The sequence below is a fragment of the Zeus faber genome, assembly GCF_960531495.2.
Source record: "Zeus faber genome assembly, chromosome: 20".
NCBI lineage: Eukaryota > Metazoa > Chordata > Actinopteri > Zeiformes > Zeidae > Zeus > Zeus faber.
Window position 1 is genome coordinate 5,019,699 of NC_137207.1, and position 14,909 is coordinate 5,034,607.

General features: G+C 46.6%; 1 protein-coding gene across 1 annotated transcript; it reads left to right on the top strand.

Annotated features, from left to right (window-relative positions):
• Window positions 1-5,519: 5,519 nt before the first annotated feature.
• On the top strand, window positions 5,520-8,024 carry csdc2a (cold shock domain containing C2, RNA binding a; the record flags this gene model as incomplete). The annotated part of the gene is made up of 3 exons (XM_080020789.1): window positions 5,520-5,710; window positions 6,491-6,613; window positions 7,862-8,024. The coding sequence occupies 3 exons, from the start codon at window positions 5,520-5,522 to the stop codon at window positions 8,022-8,024; spliced, it is 477 nt and encodes a 158-aa protein (XP_079876915.1).
• Between the last annotated feature and the right edge of the window lie 6,885 nt (window positions 8,025-14,909).

Sequence of the window (14,909 nt, forward strand, 5' to 3'; positions counted from 1 at the left end):
GTGTGTGTGTGTGTGTGTGAGAAGATCCCTACGTGTCTCCCATGCTGATGATGCTGAGCACAGTGCAGCCACACAGGGAACCTGTTGTCCTTTGATCCAACTTCATCTCATGCTTTGCTGCCCCACATATATGACAACGAGCATATAGGAAATGATGGGCCTATTTCAATGCCGGTCCCAAACTCGGCCACCGGTCTATTTTGAGTGGGCCGTGGGCATATATATACACAAGCGGTCAGTGGTTGGTTGTAGATTAATTATACCCTTCGGTTAACCACTTTCGGTTACACTGATCGACATGTGAACCCCACGGCAATCCTGACCAACTGTGGCCCCATAGTGCAGGTACTCAATCACGCTACTATATTTAGACAGTGAGAGTGACGGTGTGAGGCCCCTGGGATGTGCCCCGACACGCTTACAATGAAGAACAAAGTATATGAAGATTTCTCCATTTCCCTTGATACTATACTGTCAGCTATTGAGACTGGACATATCTGCGTCACATACTACTCATCAAGTTATTGCACAAGGGACATTATATATTTTCTACATATGTATATATAAAAAAAAAAAAAGAAGTAGAACAACAGGAAAACAATATGTAAAATAAATAAGAATATTTAAAGGCTGTTTTTATTTTTAATAAAGAGCTGTACAGTTTGTGTAGCAATTTGCAATTGTTCAGAGTATAAAGTATAACAGTATGTGCAATGTGGACGGATAATAATCCAGAAGAATGAAGAATGTGCATGTAACGCATTGACAAGGCGTGAGGGTCCGTTTCAGTGGGGGTACCGGACCTTGTTGATGAGGCCAATTGCAGACAGGAAGAAAATGTTCTTGTGATGAGAGGTTTTGGCCTTGTTGGACCGCAGCCTCCTGCCAGAGGGAAGTGTTTCAAACAGTTTGTGACCGGGGTGGGAGGGGTCAGCCACAATCTTACTTGCACGCCTCAGGGTCCTTGAGGTGTACAGGTCCTGGATAGATGGTAGATTGCAGGCAATGACACGCTGCAGTCTACCCTTGTCCTTGGTGGTTGCAGCAGCATACCAGATGGTAATGGGGGAGGTGAGGATGGACTCGATGGTGGACGGGTAGAAATGCACCATCATCGTCTCAGGCAGGTTGAACTTCCTCAGCTGCTGCAGGAAGTACGCCCTCTGCTGAGCTTTCTTGATGATGGAGCTGATGTTCAGCTCCCACTTGAGGTCCTGGGAGATGATGGTTCCCAGGAAGTGCCAGGACTCCACTGTGTCGACTGGGGAGTCACACAGGATGATGGGGGTGAGTGGGGCTGTGTTCTTCCTGAAGTCCACAACCCTCTCCACTGTCTTCACAGCGTTGAGCTCCAGGTTGTTCTGGCTGCACCAAGTCACCAGATGGTCAAGTTCCCACCTGTAGGCAAACTCATCCCCACCAGAGATGAGTCTAATGAGGGTGGTGTCATCCGCAAACTTCAGGAGCTCGACAGACTGGTGGCAGGAGGTGCAGCTGTTGGTGAACAGGGAGAACAGCACAGGAAAAAGAACGCAGCCTTGAGGGGAACCGGTGCTGTTGGTCAGGGAGTCATAGAAGTGTTTTCCCAGCTTCATGTGCTGCTTCCTGTCAGACAGGAAGTCTGTGATCCACCTGCAGGTGGAGTCAGGCACATTCAGCTGGGAGAGCTTGTCCTGCAGAAGAGCCGGGATGATTGTGTTGAAGGCAGAGCTGAAATACTCAAACAAGATCCTGGCGTAGGTTCCTGAGGAGTCCAGGTGCTGGAGGATGAAGTGGAGGGCAAAGTTTACTGCATCTTCTACAGACCTGTTGGCTCTGTAGGCGAACTGCAGGGGGTCCAGGAGAGGTCTGGGATGGATTTGAGGTGGAAAAGCACAAGGCGTTCAAAAGACTTCATCACCACAGAGGTCAGGGCGACGGCTCTGTAATCATTAAGTCCTGTGGTCCTTGACTTCTTTGGGACAGGGATGATGTGGAGGATTTATAGCAGGCTGGTACATGACATATCTCCAGTGAGGTGTCGTGTAGCCCTCATCTTAACCCTCTATGTACACAGGCACCAGGGATAGAGGCTTTCAATCGATTTCCATGGTTCAGGAGTCCACGGGTTAAATAAGCTTCGCTTTCATATCAGTATCAATTACAACCTCATCGTGCACTTAAAAGCCTCGAGACCTGACTCGACAAACCTCTTGATGTTTACGCACAGACATGTTGATGTTTTTGGTCCTCCTCCAGAAAGTTTGATCAAATTCATCTCTGATAGAGAAAAAAAACACTTTTAAGAACTGTCCCAAGAACTAGCAAGCTTCTCTCACGGAGAACCTCCAGATGAACTTCTTCTTTTTTCGTGTATCATCTTCAGATGTCCAACTCAGTGTCCTTCAGCCATTCCCTCATCTCTGGTCTCACTTGGGAAAGGCCAATCTCTGACGGTGGTTTGAACAGAGGACAGGTGGTGGTAATATGTTCGGGAGTCTGACCTGGCTCGCCACATTCGCATGCTGCGCTGTCTGCCAAGCCCCATTTCTTCAAAGATGACTTGAAGCAGCCGACTCCGGTTCGCAGGCAGTTCAGCAGGGTCCATTACCGGCATGGTAGATGTTCTCCTTCAACACCATCTCCCGGGGCCTGAATGCATACGTGCATACATGATGGCCCAGCCGACTCCCACTTCTGCTTCCAGGATGCCACCAGCCATGCACTAGTTGACAAGTCCTCCGGGATGGAGTGGAGCATCTGTTGTGCTGCCTTGTTGTAGGGGTGGCGGGACTTGAGTCTGTGTGGAGGCGCTGATTTAACGGTTGTGTCATGCAGGATATGCCATCTGTGTGTCTGGGCTTTCCTGACAAGGTTGATGGTAGCAGCCTCTAGTCAAAGTCCAGCCGGGGCAATTCCTGAAAGGACTGGCAGGTAGGTCACAGGGGTGGGCTTCAGGCAGCCGGTTATTGTCCGGAGACAGTTGGTGATCACGGTATCAACCTTTTTGACATGTGGGCTCCTACACCAGGCTGTGGCACAGTATTGAGCTGCAGAGAAAGATCAGGGCTTGTGTAGAAATCCAGAGTGTCTTGGCTGAGGCCCCCAGCTTGTACCAGCAAGACGTCGGATAAGCGGGGCCCTTGATGTCACCTTGGCCCTCCCATCTTCTAGGTGTTGCTTGAAGGTAAGTGTCCTATCCAGGCGTATGCCGAGGTACTTTGGGGCTTGCTGGAACTCCAGACGCTTGTTATCCCCAAACACACATCCAGTTCCTTGCTTCCCTGTTGTTAAGGTGGTATTCTGCCGACACTGTCTTCCCAGTACTGAGCTGCAGGAGCCACCTGTGGAGGTAGGTAGCCAAGATGCCCATTTCCTGGTTGAGGCCCTCTTCCATCGCCTTCCATGTCGGTTGACGCAGCATGATGGCCAGATCATCTGCGCAACCATATTTCCTGGATGTTGTATCATGGATGTTTAAAGTCATGGATGTAGATGTTGAAAAGCATCAGTGAGAGGACAGAACCCTGAGGAACCCCGTTTCTCACTCTTCTGAGCCTACTTCTCTGGCCATTGTTGGTCTGTAGGATGAAGCTGCGGTGACAGCATCTCCATGATGAAGTTCACCATATGCCTATCTGGGATTGTCCTCAGTTGCTTCAAATGGAGTCCACGGTGCCAGACGGTGTCATATGCGGCTGCCAGGTCCAGTAGCACCAGCTCAGCTTTCTCATTAGCCTGAAAGCTGTCAATGTCTTAGCAGTGTTACCTGGTGCACCGTTGACATGCCCTGGCGGAAACCGGCCTGTTTCCTGGGAAGTTGTGGGTCCACCACTGGATCAATGCGGCTGTGGATCACCCTCTCAAGAATCTTAAATGGGACACAGAGCAGCGAGATGGTTCTGTAGGACTTGGGGTCTTCCGAGGGTTTCAGCAGGGCTATGACTGAAGCACGATGCTAGGTCTTGGGGAGCTTGGATCTCCGGAAGCAGGACGAGAGGAAGGCGCAGAGCCAAGCAGATGTTGTCGCACTCTGGTGGATCATGAATTCCGGGTGGATGTTATCACGGCCTTGGGCCTTGCCTTGCTTTAGTTTGCTGATGGCCGCACTGAGCTCCGCTGTGGTAAAGTCTCCTGAAAGGTTGGTATCGGCACTGGCGTCCCTGGAGAGGGTAGAAACCTTGCGCAGGTGTCAGGAGGGTGAAATTCTTGTCTGCTCCAGGGAAATGGCCATTCTTGAGAAGCAGGGATGCGATGGCATCTCCCGTCACCGGGCATTTGGGGGGGTGATGCTTTTCTGCCAGTCAGCTGGTTGATGGTCAGCCATGCCTTGCAGCTGGAGTGGGTGAAATCGATTGAGAGATCAAGGGAACCTATCAAGGATGTCTCTCTCCGGTGTGGGGTCAGTGCTGCAGCACAAGGCGGAGGCCAGGTCCGGATTGGTATGGATGTTCCATCGGGAAGAGTAGAAGCTTGAGTGCTGTTTTACATCGTACAGCAGCAGAGCATTGGCACGGGAGGCCCATTCACACAACGTCTCTCCATCTGCAGATATATGGCTGTATCCACAACGCCGGGCCCAGAGGAGCATAACCCAGTCCCAAAGGCCAACAGCCACACACCCACACCCCAAGGAAGGCACCTGGCAGCGCTTTCCCCAGCCCCGCCATGTCGCAGCACACCTTAAGACACCAGGTGCAAGCCGCCAGGACTCTCGCCCAGTTGGCCCACCCGGCTGCCCCCCAGCCAACCACGTCAGCGCCCACCACCACAGAAATCCCCAGTGCTCAATGTGTGCTGTTGGCAATTGCAGTTAAAATTGTGGACCCCATCTCAGACCCGACCATGCCCTAGCACACCCATCTCCCGTATATAGTGGCATCAAACCTACAGCGATCAGCCAAGGGTGTTGCGCCCCCATCAGGCCCCTGGTCAGCTCCCGGCCACTGAGCATGCGGGCTGCAAAACAGAGGGCAGCAGACAGCCCCACCACCCATAGCCCAACCTCGCAGCGACGCGGGCCCAGTGGGAATTGTTCTGTGGGATCATCTGAGGCCGGAGGCACAATCATCTTTCAAATTTGTCTTGGGACACTTTTGAAAACCTGCAGAAATCCATCTTAGGGCTTTGGTTGTTTGGTCGTTTCTATTCCAGAGAAACTGCCCGCTGTGCATATATGTATGACTATGTATATGTATGTGACAAATAATCTCTTGAACTTGAACTTGAACTTGAACTTGTCTACGGTCCCTGGGGAACGAAACTGCTCCACCAGATTTTATAGTTATGTGTGTGTGTTTTGGTCAAATTTATATTTGATGCAACCTCATATTTTCTCAATGCAGGTGTTGAATTTCTTTCTCTTTGTCTGTCTTTCTCTCTCTCTCTCATGTCTCAATTTTCCTCACTTCTCTCCATGTAGGAAAGAACCGGGGACTTGCCATGACGCCGGAGGTGTAGTAGCCTCCCTGCACCACCAGACAGACCGGAAACAAAAAGCAGCTCCCCACCCACCCTCCCACCTCAGCCCTCAAAGGGAGATGGCGGACCCCGGCCTGTCCCTGCCGGCCGACGCCCGTCCGTCGCCTCTCTCCTCTCCCCGCACCCGGCCGCAGCTCTCCTTCCCCTTCCTGAGGGAGGGCAGCCTGGTGTGGGAGCGAGAGAGGAAGCCCCCTCAACCCGGGGAGCTACCCAGTCCCCTGCCTACCAAACGCACGCGCACCTACTCAGCGTGAGTAGGAATGGTGTGTGTGTGTGTATGTGTGTGTGTGTGTGTGTTTGTATGTGAGAGACAGAAACAGACATGAGCTAATGTGTTGCAAGAACAAAATTGCAAGGTTGTACTTATTCATCTCATTCATTTGTTCCAGCAGAATAACACGTCCTACTCGTTTTGACTCACTGAATCAAAACGACCGATGAGTCGGAAAATTGAACACTTTTACTTTCACTTTTCACTTTTGAAACTACCTAGTCAGATGTCACGGGCCGAATCTCCAAAGAGAGCCAAACCTTTTATCACTGGACCGTAAATAGTGATGAAAGGTTTGACTCTCTTTCTGAGATTCGATTCATGACGAGTCATTCTGTTAAAAGAGTCATTCCGTCAAAACGATTTATGTAAGTGGAATGCAACAAGTAAATCAGTCACATTCAATATGAATTGTGCCAAACGCCTTCCCGCCTCCCCTTTTTTCCTTGGACTTCACTCCTCAGTTGGTCCTTCAGTTTGTGAATTAAAGATTCAGTGGCTCGCCCGCTCTGTTGCTGGAGTGGCTCCCCACTCTTGAGTCATTTCAAATATATGTTCGCTACGAAAGAATCGTTTGTGAGTCTTGCATCACTACTAGTGGTCGTAATAATCAGCACTGTTCTACATGTAATACATACAATACTGTTACAACTTCCTTTCAACCCTCCTCTCCTCGTTTTTTCTTCCTTTAATGACTTTTAACGACTATTCTGTATTTTTTCCCCTTCTCAATCCAAACCCCACTTTCAACATCATCAGTACGGTGCGGGCCACGTCTAGTCCTTTGTTCAAAGGGGTTTGCAAAAACTTCTCCAGGTCCCGTGGCCATGGATTCATTCGACCCGCTCACGGAGGAGAAGACATCTTTGTACACATCTCTGAGTGAGTGGAATTGATGATTTTTGATGCCCAAAAAATGATCCTGATTCATATTTAACTTTTTTTTTGTAGTCGTGACAATTTAAGTTAAAGTCGGTTAGAAATCGATACGACTTAGACTGCTTGAAACTGTTTGATCGGGGATATTCAAAGTACCAAGCTGTTTCTGGCTGGGTGATATGATAGAATATTTTCACCATAATCACAGTGAATTTTACACTCTATTACTTCATGTTTTGCTGGTTATTCATACTCATATAACCACAATAATCTATGCTCATGAATTCATCTTAAGTTTCATTACATCAGGGTTTTTTAACACAAATCAATTATAAATAATGGAAATTAGCTCCTGTGTTGCAAGATCAAAATTGCAAGGCTAGACTTACTTTATATAATTCATCAGTTCCAGCCAGAATACAAGCTCTGTGTTCAACAGAACAAGTTTCACTCTGAAAATTTACATTACATTTTACATTTAGTCATTTAGCAGACGCTTTTATCCAAAGCGACTTACAAGGGAGAATAACATTCAAGCTACATTGCGACAGAGATTAGTGTAACAACATTAGTGTAACAATAAATACTGCTAGGTAGTGCTAAGTAATTGTAGGTTAGGACAGGAGGTACTCACTGAAGAGCTGGGTCTTCAAGTAGCACTTGAAGACCCAGCTCTTCAGTGAGTGAGGACTATTTGTCGTCATGTAAGATTTGATTATTTTTTGAGATTTGGTTTTAGACGAGTCACTCAGTATAACAAGTCGTTCGTTTTTCTGACTTTTTTGTTCATTTGATTCAGTTGGTTTAGTGAGTGAGTGAGTGAAGTGAGTGAGGGAGGATTCTATTGTAAAAAGTGTGCTGTGTCAGAAAAATGTTTGGGGAACACAACATTATATGAACTATGGTAATGTGAAATGTGACGTTGGATCAAAATTGAAGTTTTATGATGATACAACTGAATAAAGAAGTCTATACCACACTAGACCACTATTAATTCCATAGCTGGTTTGGAAATAAAGCCTTCGAAAAGCAAACATGTGGGTAGCTGCTGGTGAGCTTTGCTGATAGTGTTGACATTTGGTCACCAATACAAAAGCTAAATTTCACCAAGTTTAAATTGCTTCCACCTTTGAGTGATAATGATACTCATGAAACCAGAGCAAAAAAAAAACACACACTCAAAGACAATGACAAATTTGTGCAATACACAAAGCAAATCCAACAATTTAATGTCCTCCATTTTTTTGACAGCATTGACGGAGAGTATGTTCCCATGGAAGGTGATGAAGTCACGTACAAAGTGTGTCCCATCCCCCCCAAGAACCAGAAGATCCAAGCAGTGGAGGTGGTGATCACCCACCTTAACCCAGGCACCAAGCACGAGACCTGGTCAGGTCAGCTTATTCGCTCCTAGACCGAGGCTCCGGTGCCCGAGAGACCATTTGGATGGAGCCTGCAGGAGTATTTAGAATTAAATCATCATAGAGATCATCTGGGGTCTGAACGTGACCAAGGGCTGGGAATTCTGGGTGTTAGAGATAGTTTTATAGTTATAGGGAAATGGATAGTAGGGAAAGTTTTCGAGACGCTGTAATAATTTGAAGGTTGTGCGTGAAGGTTTTGAGAATTCTGGAGGAGGTATCTTTGGATTTTAAGTGCTGGAATTTAGGGCTTCAGCCAACAATTCTCAATCTGGATGTTTGAATATAATCTTTGGTTGTGAATTGATTTGTGGGCAGGTCAATTAGGGGTTAAAGATTAACCATTGCAAAATAAGGTGGTGCTGGGAACTGGGGTCATTTCCAAATTCGAGGCATAACCCCTATGAAGATTGTAGCACTACTTTATTTCGTCTAATTGGGCAGAGGTGGAAATCCAATGTGTTGTAGCCAATTCTTATGACGGTCATTACTTCCGGTGGAGATATATGGATAAGAGATAAGAGCAAGAGGGAAGGAAGGGATAGGAAGCTAGGGAGGACACTAAAAGGACAGAGGGGAGCTTATTATTTGAGGTTCCCTGCACTCCCCCCACCCCCTTTTTTCCCTCCAAATGTTAGTCAAAAAACAATTATTTGTCTATAATTTATGGTGATGAATCAAAACAAAACGGAGAAAAAATACTAGAGATGGCCTTCAACGAAGCAGTGATGGACTACAAAGTATGAAGCAGGTGCAAGAAGAAGGTTGTCATTAAGGTAATGGAATCTGACTAAATAAATTGTATATACAAATTTATAATCATTTCCTAAACTCTGTGATATTGAAAAGTGTCATGTTTGAAGTCATTTTTTTTTTACTGGATCGGAGGACACATGCTGGAAAAAGAGATGCCGAAATTAGGGTCTGGGGAAGATTTCCTTTTGAGAAAGTATCTGACGATTTATTTAATTTCACAGTTTATTCATTCAGTTTCAATGGCAGGGAGAAAAACTCCGTCCAAACATCAAGAGGTCGAAATCCTGTTTTGTTTTATTTTAATTTAATTACAATTTTAATGTTATTATTTATTTACATATTTATTTCCATTGGTTTATGCAGGGTCCACAAATGTCTTACTAGGTAGATAGTATAATTCATTCATAAATAAATATCCTAATCGAAAGCCTAACTTAATCGAAAACTTGGTTATGGTCATTACGATGATACTGCTGTACTAATGCCTCCTGTTCCAACTCGTCTTCAACTTCATTATTGAACCGTACTAAATGCAATCAATAATTTATTTGTGAGGAAGAAAAATGTTTGTTGCTTTTTTAAAATGTTTATGAAATGCAATGAATCGACAAAGAAATCACAGCTGTCTAAAAATCATCTGTTGGACCTCAGGCAGGAAATCCCAAGAAGTTGATGAGGTCTTTTTTTTTATCCTTTTTAGGTATCCTCGCTAATGCCTGTAATTTTTCACCATGATAAAGCATTTTAGTAATTTAACATACAATGTTTGTTCTATTTCACAGAGGCTCTGCCCTCTAGCTTTGTCCTTATTGGCTTCTTGTGCTTGCATGCGCGTCTTACTGAAAATTTTAATGTACCCATCAGCCTATCAGCTGTGGCCTGCCCCTATAAAGGGGCCCTGCGCCCGCTGTTCTACTCCCCATTTTTTTCAGCGACCATTCACTGAAGATAGAAGATTACGAAGTACCCTGAAGATGAGCTACGCTAGCGTCCCACCTGTCCCTCTGTCTCCCCCCACTGGCTCATCCACCATTACCTGAGCCTTGATGGTGGGCAGGGAGACGCCGTCTGTGGAGGAGATGGATGAGGCAGCGAGTGCCTCCGGCGCCCTCTTCACTTGACTCAAGCCCTGGCAGTATCGGCGAGGAGAGCCATGACGTGGCCAAACAGACCTAGCGCATGCTGTGGCTGGAAAAAATGAAGCTCATTAACAGGCAGCTTACCGGTGATGGTGTATTCGGACCCTCCTTCACTGAGTTGACCGAGCAGCTCGGCCACTCAGAGGAGGAGAGGGCCCACCTGGGCAGCCATGTGCCCTTGGCGGACCAGCACGTCCCCCACGTCTCAACGACAGTCGCTGATTCTGCGGAGAAGCTTATTGCTGACCTTGTTACCAGAAAAAGCGCGCCTGACATTACCGCCGATAACATGATTAGTGGAGAAACGAGATACTATCAACACTGTTCTCATCTACGTCCACAGTCACCACTTCGGAGGACCGGTATGAGAATATTGTTCTATCTAGACATTTTGTCTAGATAGAACAATATTCTCATACCTCTCCTCTTGTGATGTCTCACTCCCCAGAGTTGGCAAGAGCACACACCAAATCCCTGGTGATCACTCCCTCCTGGGTTTCGACATCAACTGAGAGAAGAGCAGTCTTTTTCCCAGTCAATGGGTGGATTACCTGTGTATTCATCTAGACACTCTAACCATGACAGCTACACTGACAGCCCATCGTCAGAACACTATCGTAGTGGCGGTGTTCTACTGCCGCTATGGCCTCTACGTTTGGTGATGGCAGTGACCATTATGCGTCTGTTAGGACTGATGTCAGCGACACACACAGTAGTGCCGCTGGGCCTGCTCCACGTGCGCTCCTGTGGCATTTTTGCCTACCACACACCACCCAAGTGGCACTTCCAGGGACCTCTGCACAGAAAAACAGACGACAGGGTTTCAGACACAGTTTTTTGTAGAGAGTGGGCTAGGTGGAATAAGCCTAGGAGGAGCAGATGGACATGTCATGACATGGGCTCCTATCCTGTGTATGTGTGGGGATGGGGGTTTTACCTGTTGCTCGTGAGACCAACCAATGAGTAACAGGTATGTAGCCACCCTGATCCTGGGCCCCAATTACCTAGACCCAGGACAGGTGTGGCTGCGAAAAAGATTATCGTATATCAGAAAGTCAAATGTACCAATATACTTTGAGTAAGCTTTGCGAAACCGACTGAACACCCAAGCCTTTGTTCTTCTTTTATGTCCGAAAAACACACTTGTCCTATTACATGTTCTACCCCTTTCAGCGCCACGAACCATTCAAAATCCTGTTACTATGGTTTACAATTTTTTGGAGTAGTTGAATAACCAATCACATTCCTTGTGGGTTTGAGCCACAGCCTTGTTACTGGACACCCTTTCCTTTCTTGGAAGAGGCCTTTCGCTATGATTCCTGGAACTTCTGCTCCATTCTTTACCATATATGCGTATATCTCGTTTTCCTTCTGTCAGACATGACCTTAAACTGTTCTCTTTGTTTCAACTTCATTTTTTTCCTCCTGTTTTTGACTTGACTTGAGCTCCCTCCTCTGGTTTTATAGTACAGGTAGTAGTAGTAATTTACTCCTCACTTACGACTGAGTTCCGTTCCGAGGACCAGGTCGTTAAGCAAATTGGTCGATAAGTGAGGACCTGTGTTATTTCACGGTAAGGGGGCGTGATGATTCCAAAAACTAGTATAGTGAATACCAACAGATTGCGGGAACGAGACTGAGACTGAGAACGGTGATGTGCCATTAGACCCTTAACATTGAGATGCCGCGCACACAGTGCACACACAGTGCACACACAGTGCACACACCGCGGAATTGTACGCAGAACACAATACAGACTGGTCGGAGAGCTGGTCATAAATCCGAACGGATGGGTAGGTCAGGCAGGTAAACAGATAAGTCCTTTAGTGACGAGTACCTGTTTACATTTTTAAAAAGGTTTTTAATACATTTTGTAGAAGATTTTAGTTATTTTTAGTATTTCATTATTTCCCTTAGTTTGGGGTTTTATCGTATAGATTTTTAAAATGTTTTTTGATACATTTATCTTGAGTTTTGGTTGTTTAGTATCACATGTAATAGGTTATTTTCATGTGGGGTTTCTAATTAGTATAGCATGCAATAGGTTATTCTCATGTGGGGTTACTAATTAACAACAACAGCTTTTAGCTGCTGTTCGTTAGTCCAACCAACAAGCAACAGGTATGTAGCTACCCTGATCCTGGGCCCAACTAGCTGATTCCTAAAACGTAATGCAGTTAGTGAACAGAATAATCTTGAATTACCTAGACCCATGATAGGTGTGGCTGCTCAAACCACATCATCCCCACACCACATACCCCCGACACCAAACTTGGGCCAGGGAGAATACCTGACCGAAGCCTACCCCCCCCAACCAAGCAGCGGAAAAAAAAAGAAAAAGAATACCGAAAATACAGACTCTTATACATGGTTACTATGCCTAAAAAGGACAGACTCTGATACAGGGTTCCTTAAATAAATAAAACACCGGATTCTGAAACAGGGTTCCCATACCTCAAACCATCAAATGTCCAAAAAAAATGAACTGGTCCCCTCCCAGGGGACCTGGTTCCCCCAGTGCAACGACAGACTACCCCCTCCTCTCTTCCGGAGCAAGGGGCCTTGGGCTGCTGTGCTGGCTGGTGAAGGCATGGCCAGACTTGGCTGTTGCAGGGGCTGCTTGGAGGGGTGGCCTGGCTGCTGGCTGCCGTATGCTCCCGGCGGTGGCTGCTGAGCGGAGTATCTTGCTGCTAGCGGTTACCTGTGGTGGTTGCTGCGGCTGCTTCTCCCCTGGTCCTCCGCTAGACACCCTGGGTTCTGCTGCTGCCAGTCGGGAGAGGGTTGCTGCTGTGTACCTTCCCCCTTGCCGGACAGTCCCTATTCAGGCACCAGTGTGGCAGTTTTGCCTACCACACACCACCCAACTGGCATTTCCAGGGACCTCCAGCACAGAGACACAGACTACAGGGTTTCAGACACACAGTTTATTGTAGAGAGTGGGCGAGGTGGAATAAGCCATGTGCGTGTGGGGATGGGGGTTTTACCTGTTGCTCGTTAAACCAACAAATGTGCAACAGGTATGTAGCAGCCTGGATCCTGGGCCCCAATTGCCTCAACCCAGGACAGGTGTGGCTGCTCAAACCTTACCATCCCCACATCACAGCTCCATCCAGAGATGGCTCATTCATCTGTCAGTGGATGCTGTGCATCACAAAACATGTTTGTAGACAGGCATTGGGACCTGGCATTAGTTATGCGCTGTCTCACAGGTAAGCACTTTTAACTGATTGACTCCATCACTTTAAAACAGCTGTCTGTCAAAACGGTTCACTGCTGCTTGCGCTGACATATTTTAAATGCGTGGGGGAGGTGGCGGCCTTGTCTGTGTACCCCGGCTACATGTTTATGAATGGCGATCTGAGTAAAGCCAGATAGAAACCCAATCCTGCCTTTATACCGAAGAACATCAGGAGCTACTATCAGTCAAGGGACATCACGCTTAATTCTTTCTACCCGCCACTGCATGCTAACAAGAAAATAAACGTCTCCATTGCTTATGTCCTATTCGTGCTCTGGATGCATATGTACGACGCGCGGCGACAATAAGGAACACAACTCAGCTGTTTGTCTCCTACAGCAGGGTTACAATGGGAAAATCTCTGGCGAAACAGCAGCTTTCTCATTGGTTATGTGACAGCATCTCACAGGTCTACACAGAAACGGGGCAAGTTTTGTCACCTGGCGTCAGGGCTCACTCGACTTGTGGAGTAGCAGCAACCACTGCCCTGTTTAGAGGTGTGTCAGTGGAAGACATTTGCATGGAATTGTCATGGGCATCACCATGCCCCTTTGTCAGATTTTATCAACTGGATGTATCTGGAGGATCCCTATACACTTTGGTGTGCCACACAGCGTCCCACGTTTAGTGCCTACACGGACTGCATTGGGGATAAGTTAGTATGATCTGTTTATCCAATATGCAAATGAGGATGGACAGTCCAAGTGCATTATTGGTTTAACTGCTGGTCCAGATACATCGCAGACCTGCTCAGCTACGGTGAGTCAGAATGCTATTGTAAAGTGGCAAACTGCGTATGAGTATAACGCCGTTCCCACTGCCCTGTTATATCTTGGAAGTATATGCCTATTGGTTGGTCGGTTGTACCGGCAGAACTATTGCCTTGTTTTCGACAGGAGGGCGTAGACTCAACTGGCTTGGCCTTATGCCAATAAGGTCGAAGCTGGAGGGCAGAGCCTATGTGAAATAGAATGATAGTTAGCGTGCTCTAACTCAATTTCTATGATCATAGGCAAAACCCTCTAGCTTTTCCTGCCCTACTGTCTTCCAAGGGTCGCTGAAGATCCGTGGGGAGTAGAACGGTGGCCTAGAGCCCCTTTATAGGGGCAGGCCACAGCTGATAGGCGGATGGGTACATTCAAATTTTCAGTAAGACACGTATGCGCGCAGGGGAAGCCAATAAGGATGAAACTAGAAGGCTTTGCCTATGATCATAGAACCTCCGGGGAGGTGAGATACACGTTTGGTACGTGTTTGCAAGCACTTTCACGTCAAATCACTGTGACAAATGTGTCTGATGTTGAGATGCAGTTGAAATAATAAAAAAATAAAAAGTTGTGTGACCGTTTGGAAATTATTTCGATTTTTACAAAGAGAGCCATGTTCTAGACTGTTTCGTAATTCCTCTCTGTTGTGTTTCTTGCCATTCCGTTATATCCGCCAGGTGCATTTTTACAGCCAAATATTTTTAAGTCCCGGACAAGGCCACAAGAAAGGTGGAGGCCAACTGTTTCTGAATCCCTGAAGATTATTACTTGATGACGGACTTCTCCAAAACACTTGGCCTCTAGGTGGCAGCCACTGTCAAAAAACTTCTGAAACTAATCTCAGGTACAATTGCAACAATGTTCGTTCAACATAGGTAGGTGCTCCAATAGAGTAGGGATCCATTCTTTATATCGATTTTTTTTCTTGCAAAAACATACTCTTCCTCACTTATTATGGTATATATACTTGATATACAA